This window comes from Somniosus microcephalus, chromosome 34, assembly GCF_052327205.1.
Source record: "Somniosus microcephalus isolate GS21.2 chromosome 34, FLI_Smic_1.0, whole genome shotgun sequence".
NCBI classification, from domain to species: domain Eukaryota; kingdom Metazoa; phylum Chordata; class Chondrichthyes; order Squaliformes; family Somniosidae; genus Somniosus; species Somniosus microcephalus.
Window position 1 is genome coordinate 7,100,324 of NC_141020.1, and position 15,086 is coordinate 7,115,409.

The 15,086-nt window shown below is 50.9% G+C and overlaps 1 protein-coding gene across 2 annotated transcripts in view; it reads right to left on the bottom strand.

Moving 5' to 3' along the window:
• Nucleotides 1-15,086, bottom strand: part of LOC147096701 (alpha-soluble NSF attachment protein) — a 40,384-nt gene that overhangs the window by 22,152 nt on the left and 3,146 nt on the right. For both annotated transcript variants that reach the window (XM_085973300.1, XM_085973299.1), the window contains exon 2: nt 157-236. In XM_085973300.1, the coding sequence (XP_085829426.1) occupies nt 157-236 (80 nt within the window). The remainder of the gene's footprint in view (nt 1-156; nt 237-15,086) is intronic.

Consider the following 15,086-nt stretch of genomic DNA (forward strand, 5'->3'; position numbering starts at 1 on the left):
ATGGGGAGAGAGCGGGAATATGGTATTGAGATAGAGGATCAGCCATGATCATACTGAATGGCGGAGCAGGCTCGAGGGGCTGACTCCTGCTCCTATTTTTCTATGTTTCTATGACACAATACAGTCCCAAGTGCGGTGTTCAGTTTCTATACTCACCGCTCCAGTTCTTGGCCATCTTAAACATGTTCGCAGCCCTGGCGTACATTTCACAGGCTTCTTCTAATTTGGAAGATCCTCTGAACAGAAAGGAAGGCGGCTGTTAAAATCAGGACAGGGTGCCACGAGGGGGAAGAAACTTCGGGGCAATTTCAACTCCATCATTGATGGAGCCACAGCACAAAACCGCCCCAAATCATCACTAAACTGGCAGCTTCACCAGAGAGGACGCAGGATGGTTAGGGTACCCAACAAGAAAATAGTGCACTAATTGTTTTTTTTAGCCTTGGCTCTGTGGTAGCACCCTTATCGCTCAGGTTGTGGGTTCAAATCCCACTCCAGAGGCTTGAGCGCATAATCTAGGCCGACGCTCCCAGTGCAGTGCTGAGGGAGTGCTGCACTGTCGGAGGTGCCGTCTTGCGGATGAGACAGTAAACCGAGACCCCGTCTGCTCTCTCGGGTGGACGTAAAGGATCCGATGGCCACTATTTCAAAGAGGGGCAGCAGAGTTCTCCCCGGTGTCCTGGGCCAATATTTAATCCCTCAACCAACATAACAAACAGATTACACAAACATACTCTACAGCCTTCCGGACTCAGTATCGAGTTCAACAATTTCAGGTCATAACCTCGGCCCCTATTACACTTTTATATATTTTTTATCCACACCTTTGTTTTGTGCCCTTCCCCCTTTTTTTCCTCTCCCACATGGCAGCTGTCTCCTATTCTGCCAGCGCATTTCACATTTCATCTAGCGCCGTCTTTTGTCTCTTTACTAGTCCCATCACCATCTCGTCTGGTTTTGAATACCTCTTAATGTCACTTCACTTCTCTTTTGTTCTTTATCCCCATTTCCCAGCCCCCCAAACCAGCCTTTTAATCCGTTTCATTTCCTGTGTTTCTCAGTCCTGACGAAGGGTTTCGACCCGAAACGTTGACTGTTTCTCTCTCCACGGATGTTGCCTGGCCTGCTGAGTTTTTCCAGCGTTTTCTGTTGTTATTTCACAAACAGATTATCTGGTCATAATCACATTGCTGTTTGGCAAATACAGGCATGCTCAAGTTGCGTAACCCACTCCAGTCAGGGGGGAGCCGATTCATGTGACGATGTTTCCTAATCAGTAACGTGCTTAGTACAAAGAATTTGTAATCAGGAACCGTGCAATGAAAACAATTCAGGCACAGTGAACGCCTTCTGATGAGGGTCTCCAAGCGAGCACAGCCCGCGACTGTGTGTTTGGAACTGGATGATAGTCAGCCCTTTTGTCCACTAGGAATGAAAGCAGTTTGTTTAAATAGGAACCGGTCTCATCGAGAGTGAAGTCATCTCAAAGTCCGCACGCACCACCCGAACGTGATGTTTGCATTTCGAAGTGGTCTGTAGAATTCCCCTCCTCCCCATCAAAACAAAGCCTTTTCTTCCTTCAGTCGTGTGTAACTGGTGCTAAAAATATTTGGCACGGCGAACAGTAAATAAAGTCTCAATACAATTTACCCGTCATCTTTAAACACACAGACTCGCATACTGGAGAATTCTTCCACACCTCAAGGGCCACAGATCCTACACCACATTCCCAAAATACTTTTTTACCTGCAAGGGGACATAGACAGGCGAAGTAAGTGGGCAGAGATTTGGCAGATGGAATATAATACTGGAAAGTGTGAGGTTATGCACTTTGGCAGGAAAAATCATAGGGCAAGTTATTATCTTAATGGCAAGAAACTGGAAAGTACTGTAGTACAAAGGGATCTGGGGGTCCTGGTGCACGAAACACAAAAAGTTAGTATGCAGGTGATCAAGAAGGCCAATGGAATGTTGGCTTTTATTGCTAGGGGGATGGAATATAAAAACAGGGAGGTATTGCTGCAGTTGTACAAGGTATTGGTGAGACTGCACCTGGAATACTGCGTACAGTTTTGGTGTCCATACTTAAGAAAAGACATACCTGCTCTCGAGTCAGTACAAAGAAGGTTCACTCGGTTAATCCCGGGATGAGGGGGTTGACATATGAGGAGAGGTTGAGTCAATTGGGACTCTACTCATTGGAGTTCAGAAGAATGAGAGGCGATCTTATTGAAACATATAAGATTGTGAAGGGGCTTGATCGGGTGGATGCGGTGAGGATGTTCCCAATGATGGGTGAAACTAGAACTAGGGGGCATAATCTTAGAATAAGGGTCTGCTCTTTCAAAACTGAGATGTGGAGAAACTTCTTCACTCAGAGGGTGGTAGGTCTGTGGAATTTGCTGCCCCAGAGAGCTGTGGAAGCTACATCATTAAATAAATTTAAAACAGAAATAGACAGTTTCCTAGAAGTATAGGGGAATTAGGGGTTACGGGGAGCTAGGTTCGGATCGGTCATGGCCCTGTGGGTGGCGGAGCGGGCCCAGGGGCCGTGTAGCCTGGTCCTGCTCCTACTTCTTGTGTTCTAATTCTGTGTTAGATTTCAGGAGATGGTTCTATTCACAGGGATTAGTAGAGACCTCGGGAACAGGCTGCCAGCTAGGAGTCCTTCAAGAGTAAATTGGGCCTGTTCCTGGCTGGGGTGGAGATCACCTCTTACAGAAGGTAAGTACTGCAGGAAATACAGGGACAGAGTGATCTCCTGGACGAGTTTCGATCGCCTAGATGGGTCGGAGAGGAATTTCCCAGATTTTTTTCTCCCAAATTGGCCATTGGGTCTTTTATCTGGTTTTTCACCTCTCCCGGGAGATCACATGGGTTCGGGTGGGATGGAGAGTGAAAGTAGATTTGAAATTAGGATCAGATCAGCCATGATCTTATTGAATGGCGGAGCAGGCTCGAGGGGCCGATTGGCCTACTCCTGCTCCTATTTCTTATGTTATGTTTACCGGAAACACAATTACCATTTTTTAAATCAAATTTGAAAAATGACACATTAGGACCACCCCCGATTTTAATCGCCCCACCACTGGCGGCCGTGCCTTCAGCTGCCTGGGCCCCAAGCTCTGGAATTCCCTCCCTAAACCTCTCCGCCTCCTTTACAACGTTCCTTAAAACCCACCTCACCTGCCCTAATACCTCATGTGGCTCGGTGTCATGTTTTGTCTGATTTACACTCCTGTGAAGCGCCTTGGGACGTTTTACTACATTAAAGGCGCTATGTAAATGCAAGTTATTGCTGTTATAAACCTCTGCTGCTGAAAGGCAAACTGCCGAATTCTTAAAAAGTCCTTTTCCTCTCGCTCTTTATTTTTAAGCCCTGGCTTGTCGATCTAATAGAAAGGAACAAGAATTACAAATTGTGAAAAGGAGTATAGAACGCATCGTCGAAATAACTGATCTGAGCAGTCGATTTCTCAGAGTTTGCGGTTTTTTTCACAATTTATACGAAGGGAGGAATAAAACCAGAGTCAAAAGAGGTTCTGGGTTCAAGTCCTGCTCTAGGGATTTGAGCACATCATCCAAGCCGACATTTCAGTGGATGTAATAGATCCCATGGCACTATTTCGAAGAGGAGCAGGGGGGAGTGCGCTCCCGGCCAGCATTTATCCCGCAACCAACATTACCAAAGCAGATTATCCGGTCATTACCACATTTGCTGTTTGTGGGAGCTTGCTGTGCGCAAACTGGTTGTTGCGTTTCCTGCATTACAACAGTGGCTGAGGGGGTCGGTCGGCCCGACTGCCTGCCTCTCTTCCGCGGCCATGTTCACGCCCGGGTGGCCCTGGAGATAGAGCACGCGGTGTCTGCTGGCACGTTTGAGGCCTTCCGCGAGCAGTGGGCGCCACGGGGACTCGAGTGCATCGTCGCCCCCTGGCCAATGAAATTTTAATTGAATTTGTTACGGTTCCTTTAAAGTTTTATTAAGTTACAGTCCATTTGTTTAAACACCCCACGGGACCGGCGTGTTGCCGGTTGATTAAAAATTCCGGATGACGGAGAGGGTTATCTACCGAGGCTATTTTTAAACAAACAAAAATTTTAAAAATCAAGAAATGTGCAGTTTACAGTAATTGGGTACTCACCTACAGAATGTTGTGTTAAATGGATGGTGGAAGATGCTTGATTAAGTACAGTACTGCCAGTTGAGGGTAATGCAATGCAATGACTACCAGCAGCGTGGGAGACACACAGTACCCCTGTAAAATGGCGGATCAGGAGAGACTACCGGCAGCGCGGGAGAGTCAGACTCCTGTTACAGGGGTATTGAGGTGTTCCGACTTCCGACAGTGCCAAGAAGCCGAGTAGTGGCAGTTTGGAGAACTACCCCCACTGACTAACTCGGCCACCGCAGGAGACTCGGACTCGGCAACATTGCCGGTTATTGAGGTGTTGTTTTCGGAGTGAGAATTTTGCCGAATTTCATCTGGGCTTTTTTTCTTCCCTCCCACACGGCAGTTGTCCTTCATTCTGCCAGCGCCATTCACACTTCATCTAGAGCCAGCCTTTGTTCCTTGCATCTCTCTCAATGTCTCTTCATCTCTCCTGCTTTCTATCCTATCTCTGACCTTCCCTTTTGTTCTTTCATCCCCCTCCCCCTTTTCCCAGCCCCCACTTGCTTTAAAATCTACCCCTTTTCCTGCTTTTTCCCCCCCAGTTCTGACGAAGGGTCCCAGACCTGAAACGTTGATTCCGTTTCTCTCTCCACGGATGCTGCCCTGGCCTGCCGAGTTTTCCCAGCGTTTTCTGTTGTTATTTTGGATTACAGAAGCTGTTGCTTCTGGGCCGAGGTGAAACAAGCTCTGCAACACTCGCACTTTTCAGATCAGCGTGCATTTCACTGTGGAATGCCTCGCACAACACGAGAGGGAGCCAGAAGACAATAACAGACTGTTCCCATGAGGGTAAACAGTGTTTACATACTGCTTCCAGCAACAGCAAGCAAGCCCTTGCAACAGATGTTGGCTCGGGACACACTGTACCCGAACACTTAACACAGCGTGGGCCTTTTGAACGCATTTACCACAATAAAACGGGCATATTACTCTGAATTTTCCTTCTTGAATGACGTTCATATTAAAATATAGTGCGGATTTTTTTGTAGTGCCCCTATCCTGTTCTGCAAGTTGGAGGGAAGGGGGTGAAAGCAGGAGGTATTCCCAGAGGAGCATTTTCTTTTTCTTAAACCAGCTCGACAAGCTCAAGGGATTTCAATAGAAAAATCCTCGCCTCTGGGTCAGAAGATGGTGGGTTCAAGTTCCACTCCAGAGACTTGAGCACAAACATCTAGGCTGACACTCCCGGTGCTGCACGGTCGGAGGTGCCGTCTTTCGGATGAGACGTTAAACCAAGGCCCCGTCTGCTCTCCTGGGTGGATGTAAAAGATCCCATGGCACTATTTCAAAGGCAGACACGGTGGCATAGTGGTTAGCACTGTTGCCTCACAGCACCAGGGACCCGGGTTCAAATCCGGCCTCGGGCGACTGTCTGTGTGGAGTTTGCACATTCTCCCCGTGTTTGCGTGGGTTTCCTCCGGGTGCTCCAGTTTCCTCCCACAGTCCAAAGATGTGCGGGTTAGGTTGATTGGCTATGATAAAAATTGACCCTTAGTGTTAGGGGGATTAAATACGTGGGGTTACGGGGATAGGGTGGGATATGTGTTGGTGTAGGGGTTACGGTGATCGGGTGGGATATGTGTCGGTGCAGGCTCGATGGGCCGAAATGGCCTCTATCTGCAGTGTGGGGTTTCTGTGAAGAGCAGGGGGAGTTATCTCCGGTGTCCTGGGGCCAATATTTATCTCTCAATCAACATCACTAAAAAAAGATGACCTGGTCATTATCACATTACTGTTTGTGGGAGCTTGCTGTGCACAAATTGGCTGCTGCGTTTCCCACATTACAACAGTGACTCCACTTCAAAAAGTACTTCACTGGCTGTAAAGCGCTTTGGGACGTCCTGTGGTTAGGAAAAGCGCTGGAGAAATGAAAGTCTTTCTTTTAAGAGATCTTAGGACAGAGGCCCAAAAGCTTGGTTGGAAGGGTAGGTTTGAAGGAGCGTCTTAAAAGGAGGAGAGAGGGGGGGGGGTAGGGAGGGAATTCCAGAGGGCCGAGGCAGGAGGCGAGACTGCTACCACGGAGCAAAGCTGACAGGGAGGACCCACCCCAACCGCTCTGACAACACCAGCAGCTTATTACAGAGCGGAGTTGGCAGAGGGCAGAGTAAGATCTTTTCTGCCTGCATGCTTAGCTACGAGAACGATGCATAAATACTTTTATTTTCACTGCACAGATATCCAAAAAAATTCCAGCACCAAATGAGACTGCCCGAGCCAAGGGACTGCCAACCCAGACTAGCTAATGAGCTCAAAATGGCTGATCTCAGTGACACCGACAGAAACAATGCTGCTCAATCATCTTATCGTCAAACGTGATGGCGCCAGCTCTTAATTAAACACTACAGCCTGTGCAGGGAGCTCATCTGGGAAAGATCATAGCAAGCTCGATTAGAAAGCTATAGTCAACCGGGGGGGGGGGGGGAGAAGAGACACATTGCTTCTCTGCGAGCTTCCCGCAGGTCTGGCCTCCTTCGTCACGTTTGCAATTAGGAAGCTAGTTGCAAAAGTACTTGAACGCTCTTTTTGAAAGTTTAAGTTTAAAAAAAGCTTTGCAAATGTCACAGGAAAATTGCCATACAACGTGCATTTATATATAGCGGCTTTAAATGTAGACAAAAGACCCAAGGCCCTTCAGAAATAAAGGGGGAGGCTAACGGAGCAGATATTAGGAGGGGCGACGAGATAGATTTTAAGAAAGGTCTTAAAGGAGGAAAGGGGTTTACATAGAAACATAGAAGATAGGAGCAGGAGCAGGCCATTCGGCCCCTCGAGCCTGCTCCGCCATTTAATGAGATCATGGCTGATCATCCAAATTCAATACCCTGTCCCTGCCTTCTCCCCATATCCCTTGATCCCTTTAGCCTGAAGAAATATATCTATCTCCTTCTTGAATATATTTAATGAATTGGCCTCAACTGCCTTCTGTGGTAGAGAATTCCACAGGTTCACCACTCTCTGGGTGAAGAAATTCCTCATCAGTCCTAAATGGCTTACCCCTTATCCTTAGACTGTGACCCCTGGTTCTGGACTCCCCGGCCATCGGGAACATCCTGCATCTAGTCTGTCTAGTCCTGTTAGAATTTTATAAGTTTCAATGAGATCCCCTCTCATTCTTCTAAACTCCAGCAAATATAAGCCTAATCGACCCAATCTCTCCTCATACGTCATTCCTGCCATCCCAGGTATCAGTCTGGTGAATCTTCGCTGCACTCCCTCCATGGCAAGAACATCCTTCCTCAGATAAGGTGATATACCTATCAATTCCTCCAATAAAAGGCGAAGAGTTACGAAGGTGACTAAAGGTTTTTATTGACTAAATAACAGAGCCCACTCTCGTGGGTGATCCGATCCAAGCAGGAGGAATACCAGTCAGTCGCTCACCTTTATACCTGGCCTGGTGGGTGGAGCCAAGGCGGAGTCGGCGGTGGTCATCCCAGGTATAGCAGTGTGGCAAGAGGCGACCTCGTACCGTGATACAATAGTGGTCAGTGATACAGTTATAACGAACAGTGGTGAACAGTGCTAACTACTAACAGTGATACGATAGTGAACGTGGTTTACCACATTCACCCCTTGTTTAGAATTAAGTCCGGCGGGGTGAAGTGTACTACCAATTCTGGTAGGTCAGTCTGTCCGGAGGCTTCGTAAGCCTCTCCGATCGCCGCAGCGGTGGTGTTGCCTTATCCGGTGCTGGTGCCTTATCCGGTGTTGATGCTGGTGTTTGCGTGGTCGGCGAGGGCTCGTGGGGTTCCGGCATGCCGTCTACCTGGGCTGGGGTTGGAGGGGGTGGTGGCGGTGTTTCCAGATCGGCTGAGGGTGCGAGGTCTCGTAGGGAGACAGTGTCCTCCCGCCCGTCTGGGTACGCCACGTAGGCGTACTGGGGGTTGGCGTGCAGGAGGTTCACCCTCTCGACCAGGGGGTCCGTTTTATGGGCCCTCACGTGTTTCCGCAGCCAGACCGGCCCCGGGGCGGTCAGCCAGGTTGGTAGAGTGGTTCCCGTAGTCGACTTCCTGGGGAAAACGAACATTCGTTCATGGGGGGTGGTGTTAGTGGCCGTGCAAAGTAATGACCGGATGGAGTGCAGCGCTGTCGGGAGGACTTCTTGCCAGCGGGAGGTTGGGAGGCCCTTAGACTTTAAGGCTAAGAGGACGGCCTTCCATACCGTCGCGTTCTCTCTTTCCACCTGACCGTTACCTCTGGGGTTGTAGCTGGTGGTCCTGCTTGCTGCAATACCTCTCTCTAGGAGGAATTGCCGGAGTTCCTCGCTCATGAAGGAGGAGCCCCGGTCGCTGTGTATATAGTTCGGGAACCCGAACAAGGCGAAGAGGGCATTCAGGCACTTGATGACCGTGCTACTGGTCATGTCGGGGCAGGGGAAGGCAAAGGGGAAACGGGAGTACTCATCAACGATGTTGAGGAAGTACACATTACGGTCAGAGGACGGGAGGGGCCCCTTAAAGTCGATGCTCAGGCGCTCGAAGGGGCGGGTGGCCTTGATCAGGCTTGCTCGGTCCGGCCTATAGAAGTGCGGTTTGCACTCCGCACAGGTCTGGCAGTTCCTGGTCATGGTCCTGACCTCCTCGATGGAGTAGGTCAGGTTGCGGGCCTTAATGAAATGGTAGAGTCTGGTGACTCCGGGGTGGCAGAGCTGGTCGTGGAGGGTCTGAAGCCTATCGATATGCGCGCTGGCGCATGTCATTCGTGAAAGGGCATCAGGAGATTCGTTCAGCTTGCCTGGCCGGTACAAGATCTCATAATCGTAGGTGGAGAGCTCGATTCTCCATCTCAAAATCTTGTCATTCTTGATTTTGCCCTTCAGCTTGTTATTAAACATGAAAGCCACCGAACGCTGGTCGGTGAGGAGGGTAAATCGTTTGCCTGCCAGGTAGTGCCTCCAGCGCCGTACTGCCTCCACGATCGCCTGGGCCTCTTTCTCGACCGACGAATGTCGGATCTCGGGGCCCTGTAGGGTCCTTGAGAAGAAGGCCACTGGCCTCCCCTCCTGGTTTAGGGTGGCGGCTAAGGCGAAGTCGGATGCGTCGCTCTCCACCTGGAAGGGGATGGACTCGTCCACTGCGTGCATCGTGGCCTTGGCTATGTCTCCCTTAATGAGGGAGAAGGCCACGCACGCCTCCTCCGTGAGGGGGAAGGAAGTGGCTTTCAGGAGGGGTCTGGCTTTGTCCGCGTAATTGGGTACCCATTGGGCATAGTAGGCGAAAAGCCCCAGGGTTCTCCTAAGTGCTTTAGGGCAGTGGGGGAGGGGTAGCTCCATGAGGGGGCGCATTCTTTCTGGGTCGGGGCCGATGATTCCGTTCTCCACTACGCAGCCGAGGATGGCAAGGCGTGTGGTGTTAAACACGCATTTCTCCTTATTGTAGGTGAGGTTCAGCCGTTGGGCCGTACGGAGGAATTTCTCCAGATTCGCGTCATGTTCCTGCCGGTCGCGGCCGCAGATAGTGACGTTATCTAGGTAGGGGAATGTAGCCTGCAGTTCGTTCTGGTCAACCATCTGGTCCATCTCCCTTTGGAAGACCGAGACCCCATTAGTGACACCGAAGGGGACCCTAAGGAAGTGGTATAGGCGCCCATTCGCCTCGAAGGCGGTATACTGGCGGTCCTCAGGGTGGATAGGGAGTTGGTGGTAGGCCGACTTCAGGTCGATGGTCGAGAATACTTTATACTGTGCAATCTGATTGACCATGTCAGATATGCGGGGGAGGGGGTATGCGTCCAGCTGGGTATATCTGTTTATGGTCTGGCTGTAGTCGATGACCAGGCGGTTTTTATCGCCGGTCTTTACGACTACGACCTGGGCACGCCAGGGGCTGCTGCTCCCCTCGATAATGCCCTCTTTCAGGAGGCGCCGCACCTCAGAGCTAATGAAGGCTCTGTCCCCGGCGCTATACCGCCTGCTCTTGGTAGCGACGGGTTTGCAGTCAGGGGTAAGGTTAGCAAACAGAGAGGGTGGCGGGACCTTGAGGGTGGAGAGGCTGCAGGTGTTACGCGGTGGGCGGTTTAACGTTTGCTGGTTGTTGACTGTGAGTGGGGGGAGGGGTCCACCGTATGCTAGGGTTACGCTTTGGAGGTGGGATTGGAAGTCCAGCCCTAGTAGGACGGCAGCGCAGAGATGGGGGAGGACGAGGAGTTTAAAGTTTTTATACTCCGTGCCCTTAACCGACAGGGTCACGACACAGTAGCCGCTGATGTCCGTGGCGTGGGACCTCGATGCCATCGAGATTCGGCTGCGCGTTGGTAGGACAGAGAGGGAGTAGTGGCTCACCGCGTCTGGGTGGATGAAGCTCTCCGTGCTTCCGCTGTCGAACAGGCAGGTCGTGGCGTGGCCGTTCACTTTGATGTCCATCATTGACTTGGACAGATGGTGCGGGCGGGCTTGGTCCAGGGTGACGGAAGCTAGTGTGTAGCTGAGCGAGTCGTTGTCATCTGCGGGCGAGGCGGTCGGGCGTGGTGAGTAAAATGGCGTCTCCCACGAGGTAGGGCAAAATGACGGAGAAGATGGCTGCCCCCGTAGCTCACAGGAGGCACTATTGGGGTCGGTTGCCTTAATCAAAGATGGCCACCCCCATGACTCATGTGTGGGGATGCTGGCCTCAGTTGCCCTAAACAAAGATGGCCGCCCCCATGACTCATGTGTGGGGATGCTGGCCTCAGTTGCCCTAAACGAAGATGGCCGCCCCCATAGTTCGCATGCGGCACTGCTGGCCTCTGAGGATCCGCTCCTGCAGGCCTTGGAGAAGTGGCCTTTCTTCAGGCAGGTTCTGCATGTGGAGTTCTTGGCTGGGCAGCGCGACCTCGGGTGCTTCTCCTGGCCACAAAAAAAACAGCCGGCGGCCCGATCGCGGATGCCCGATGTCGGGGCCGGTGCCGGGGGTGGCGGGGCCGGTCGGGTCCGGGACGCCGACGCAGAGGTAGGTCCCGGGGGCGGCGCTGGGAAGGGTGCTGTGGTAGGGGTCGGGCCCGAGTCCCAGGGTCGCGAGCAGTACCTGGTGAATGCTTCCTGATCTTGGTGGGCCACTTCCAGGGAGATAGCGAGGGCTTCAGCTTTTTCCATGCTGAGGTCTTTAGCTTCCAGCAGTCTTTGCCGTGAGTACTCGGACCGTAGGCCTTTCAGGAATGCGTCGCGGATATTATCTTCAGTATTTTCGGCTGCCGACACCGATTTAAAGTCACAGTTCCTGGCGAGTGCATATAGCGCCTGTGAGAATTCGGCTACTGATTCTCCTGGCTGTTGCGGCCGTGATCTTAGGAGGTGCCTAGCGTACATGTAGTTTACCGGGGTCCGGTACTTCTGTTTCAGCAGGTTGATGGCGGTCTCGTAGGTAGTCATGTCCTCGATGAGAGTGTATACTCTCGGGCTCAGTTGCGCCTGCAGGACACTTAGTTTGGATGCCTGAGGGACGCTGGATTCTCTCAGGTATGATTCGAAGCAGACCAGCCAGTGTTTAAAGTCTGCGGCTGAGTTTGCTGCTCGTGGGTTCAGGTCCAGGTACGGCGGTCTGAGGGCTCGCAGCCAAGCTGGCTGGTGTGGCTGTGCTCCTGGGAGCTGCGCTGGTGGCTCCTCCGCCGGTTGTGACTCGTTGTCGGACATCATTAAATTTAGTCAATAAAATTGATATACCTATCAATTCCTCCAATAAAAGGCGAAGAGTTACGAAGGTGACTAAAGGTTTTTATTGACTAAATAACAGAGCCCACTCTCGTGGGTGATCCGATCCAAGCAGGAGGAATACCAGTCAGTCGCTCACCTTTATACCTGGCCTGGTGGGTGGAGCCAAGGCGGAGTCGGCGGTGGTCATCCCAGGTATAGCAGTGTGGCAAGAGGCGACCTCGTACCGTGATACAATAGTGGTCAGTGATACAGTTATAACGAACAGTGGTGAACAGTGCTAACTACTAACAGTGATACGATAGTGAACGTGGTTTACCACATAAGGCGACTAAAACTGCACACAATACTCAAGGTGTGGTCTCACCAAGGCCCTGTACAACTGCAGCAAAATATCCTTAAAGAGGGAATTCCAGAATGCAGAGTCTGCCCAGCTCAAAGCAAGCCCGCCAACAATGGGATAAAGGAAGAGGGGAATGCCAGAGGCCGGAGTCTGGAACAGAGTGCTGGGGGGGGGGGTGGAAAGAGAGTCGAGTCGAGTTCTGGAGGAGGTAAGAGAGACGGGGAAAGGGCGAGACCATGGATGGATTTAACTTGCAGGACTCGTTAGGGCTGGCAGCAGGGAGGGCCCGGTAAAAAGCGGCTCTTGCATGCGGTTGGAGTTAGCGATTTTGTTATGTTTATTTTGGTGGCGCTACTGACTGCCCACGGCCCACAAGTCGGGAGCTGGTTGTACTACTATGGTGTGAAACTACTCTAAAAGCAACTGCATTATCCCCATTTCTTTGGCTGCACACCAAGTGAAAATACAGACTAATCGAAAGTCGAGTTCAAACCGGACAAACTGGAACAGCAAACGCCCCTCAGGGGCCTTTAATAAAATGCAACCAACGTCAGTGTTCTCGCTCAGGCCAACATCCCCAGCATCGAAGCTTTGACCACGCTTGATCAGCTCCGATTGACGGGTCACACATCATCCGCATGCCCAATACGAGACTCCCAAAACAAGCGCTCTACTCGGGGCTCCGACGCAGCAAGAGAGCCCCAGGTGGGCAGAGGAAATGCTTCGAGGACACCCTCAAAGCCTCCTTGAAAAAGTGTAACATCCCCACCGACACCTGGGAATCCCTGGCCCAAGACCGCACAAAGTGGAGGAGAAGCATCCGGGAAGGCGCCGAACACCTCGAGTCCCTTCGCCGGGAGCAAGCGGAAGCCAAGCGCAGGCAGTGCAAGGAGCGCACGTCCACCCAAGCACCCCACCCACCCGCCCCTTCAACCACCGTCTGCCCCACCTGTGACAGAGACTGTCGGTCCCGCATTGGACTCATCAGTCACCTGAGAACTCATTTCGTGTGGAAGCAAGTCATCCTCGGTTCCGAGGGACTGCCCGAGAGAGAGAGGCTAGCACTCGAATGCAGGCGAGAAGTACTGCATCTTGTGTGCAGCCACGGATGCTCCGAGCTCAGCTATCCTCGGGTAGTCAGTGATGCATAAAGTAGAACTCGCTGCCAGCCCTGGACGTACAAGTCCGAGACCAGCACCTGCCATTCCACAACTCCAGTCAAGTTCAGGCGGTGGTGTCATCAAAATCTTCAAAAAGTTGCATTTAAAAATCACCACCATGGTTATACAGAGGCTCAGCTGGAAGCAGCTGTGTCCATATTGCCACAGAATTATTCAGTTGCAAAGCTGAACAGGAGGGAGTGATTGCGATTGCAACACTGAATGTTGTGGCAATTAATAACCAACTGCACACAGGACAGATGAGGAGCTATAGGATATGATTCGTATTTCAGGAATAGAGGGATCCAGTACTGAAACTGCAAGTTACAGTCAGTCACAAGCAATATACAAACTCGTATCCATGCTCCCTCCTCAGCACAGCACTGGGAGTGTCAGCCTGGATTTCTGTGCTCAAGTCTCGAGAGTGAGTCTTCAAACCACAACCTTCTGGCTCAGAGGCGACGGTGCTGCCCACTGAGCCACGGCCGACACAAAATACTATCAATTCCAATACTGTACTACCAGGATAATGTTAATGGCGCCAAAATTGTTCACTGCTCTCAACGGGACTTTTAAAGAAGTTGAAGAGTAGTGCCAAAGGGCAATAGTTTAGAAAATAAATGACTAGTACATTGTGTTTTAATTACACATCACCCAAGAGTACCAGCGGCCCAAATATCATTGCAGAAAACAATTGTTGGTATACAATGCAACATAACATGCCAGCAAGTCAACAAACAACAACTTGTATTTATATAGCGCCTTTAATGTAGTAAAACGTCCCAAGGCGCTTCACAGAAGTATTTTAAGACAAAAAAATGACACCAATAAGGATAAATTAGGGCAGGTGACCAAAAGCTTGGTCAAAGAGGTAGGTTTTAAGGAGCTTCTTAAAGGGGGAAAGAGAGGTAGGGAGGCGGAGAGGTTTAGGGAGGGAATTCCAGAGCTTAGGGCCCAGGCAACAGAAGGCACGGCCACCAATGGTGGAGCGATTATAATCAGGGATGCTCAAGAGGGCAGAATTAGAGGAGCGCAGATATCTCGGGGGGTTGTGGGGCTGAAGGAGATTACAGAGATAGGGAGGGGCGAGGCCATGGAGGGATTTGAAAACAAGGATGAGAATTTTGAAATCGAGGCGCTGCTTAACCGGGAGCCAATGTAGGTCAGCGAGCACAGGGGGTGATGGGCGAACGGGACTTGGTGCGAGTTAGGACACGGGCAGCCGAGTTTTGGATGACCTCAAGTTTATGTAGGGTGGAATGTGGGAGGCCGGCCAGGAGTGCGTTGGAATAGTCAAGTCTAGAGGTAACAAAGACATGGATGAGGGTTTCAGCAGTGGATGAGCTGAGGCGGGGCGGAGACGGGCGATGTTACGGAGGTGGAAATAGGCGGTCTGTGTTATACGGATATGTGGTCGGAAGCTCATTTCAGGGTCAAATAGGACACCAAGGTTGCGAACAGTGTGGTTCAGCCCCAGACAGATGTTGGGGAGAGGACAGAAATCGGAGACATCAGGGACGCCAGCCTCATGTAACGGACCCCCACAATAGAATGCAAAGGCAACTTTGAAGAAATCCTCAAGCAAATGCAATTGAAAGTGTGCAAGGAGATTTAGCTCCCATCCCATTTGGCAGCTGTTACAATCAGAGTGACCCATCAAGAAACAAAAAGGGATTCCCAATCTCTTATAGGTTACAACAATCCGTTTATAGGTTTTATAATAAGTCATTTACCTGACTGTTTACGTATTGAGGTTTTCTTGAGATTACAAGCATTTATTTTTA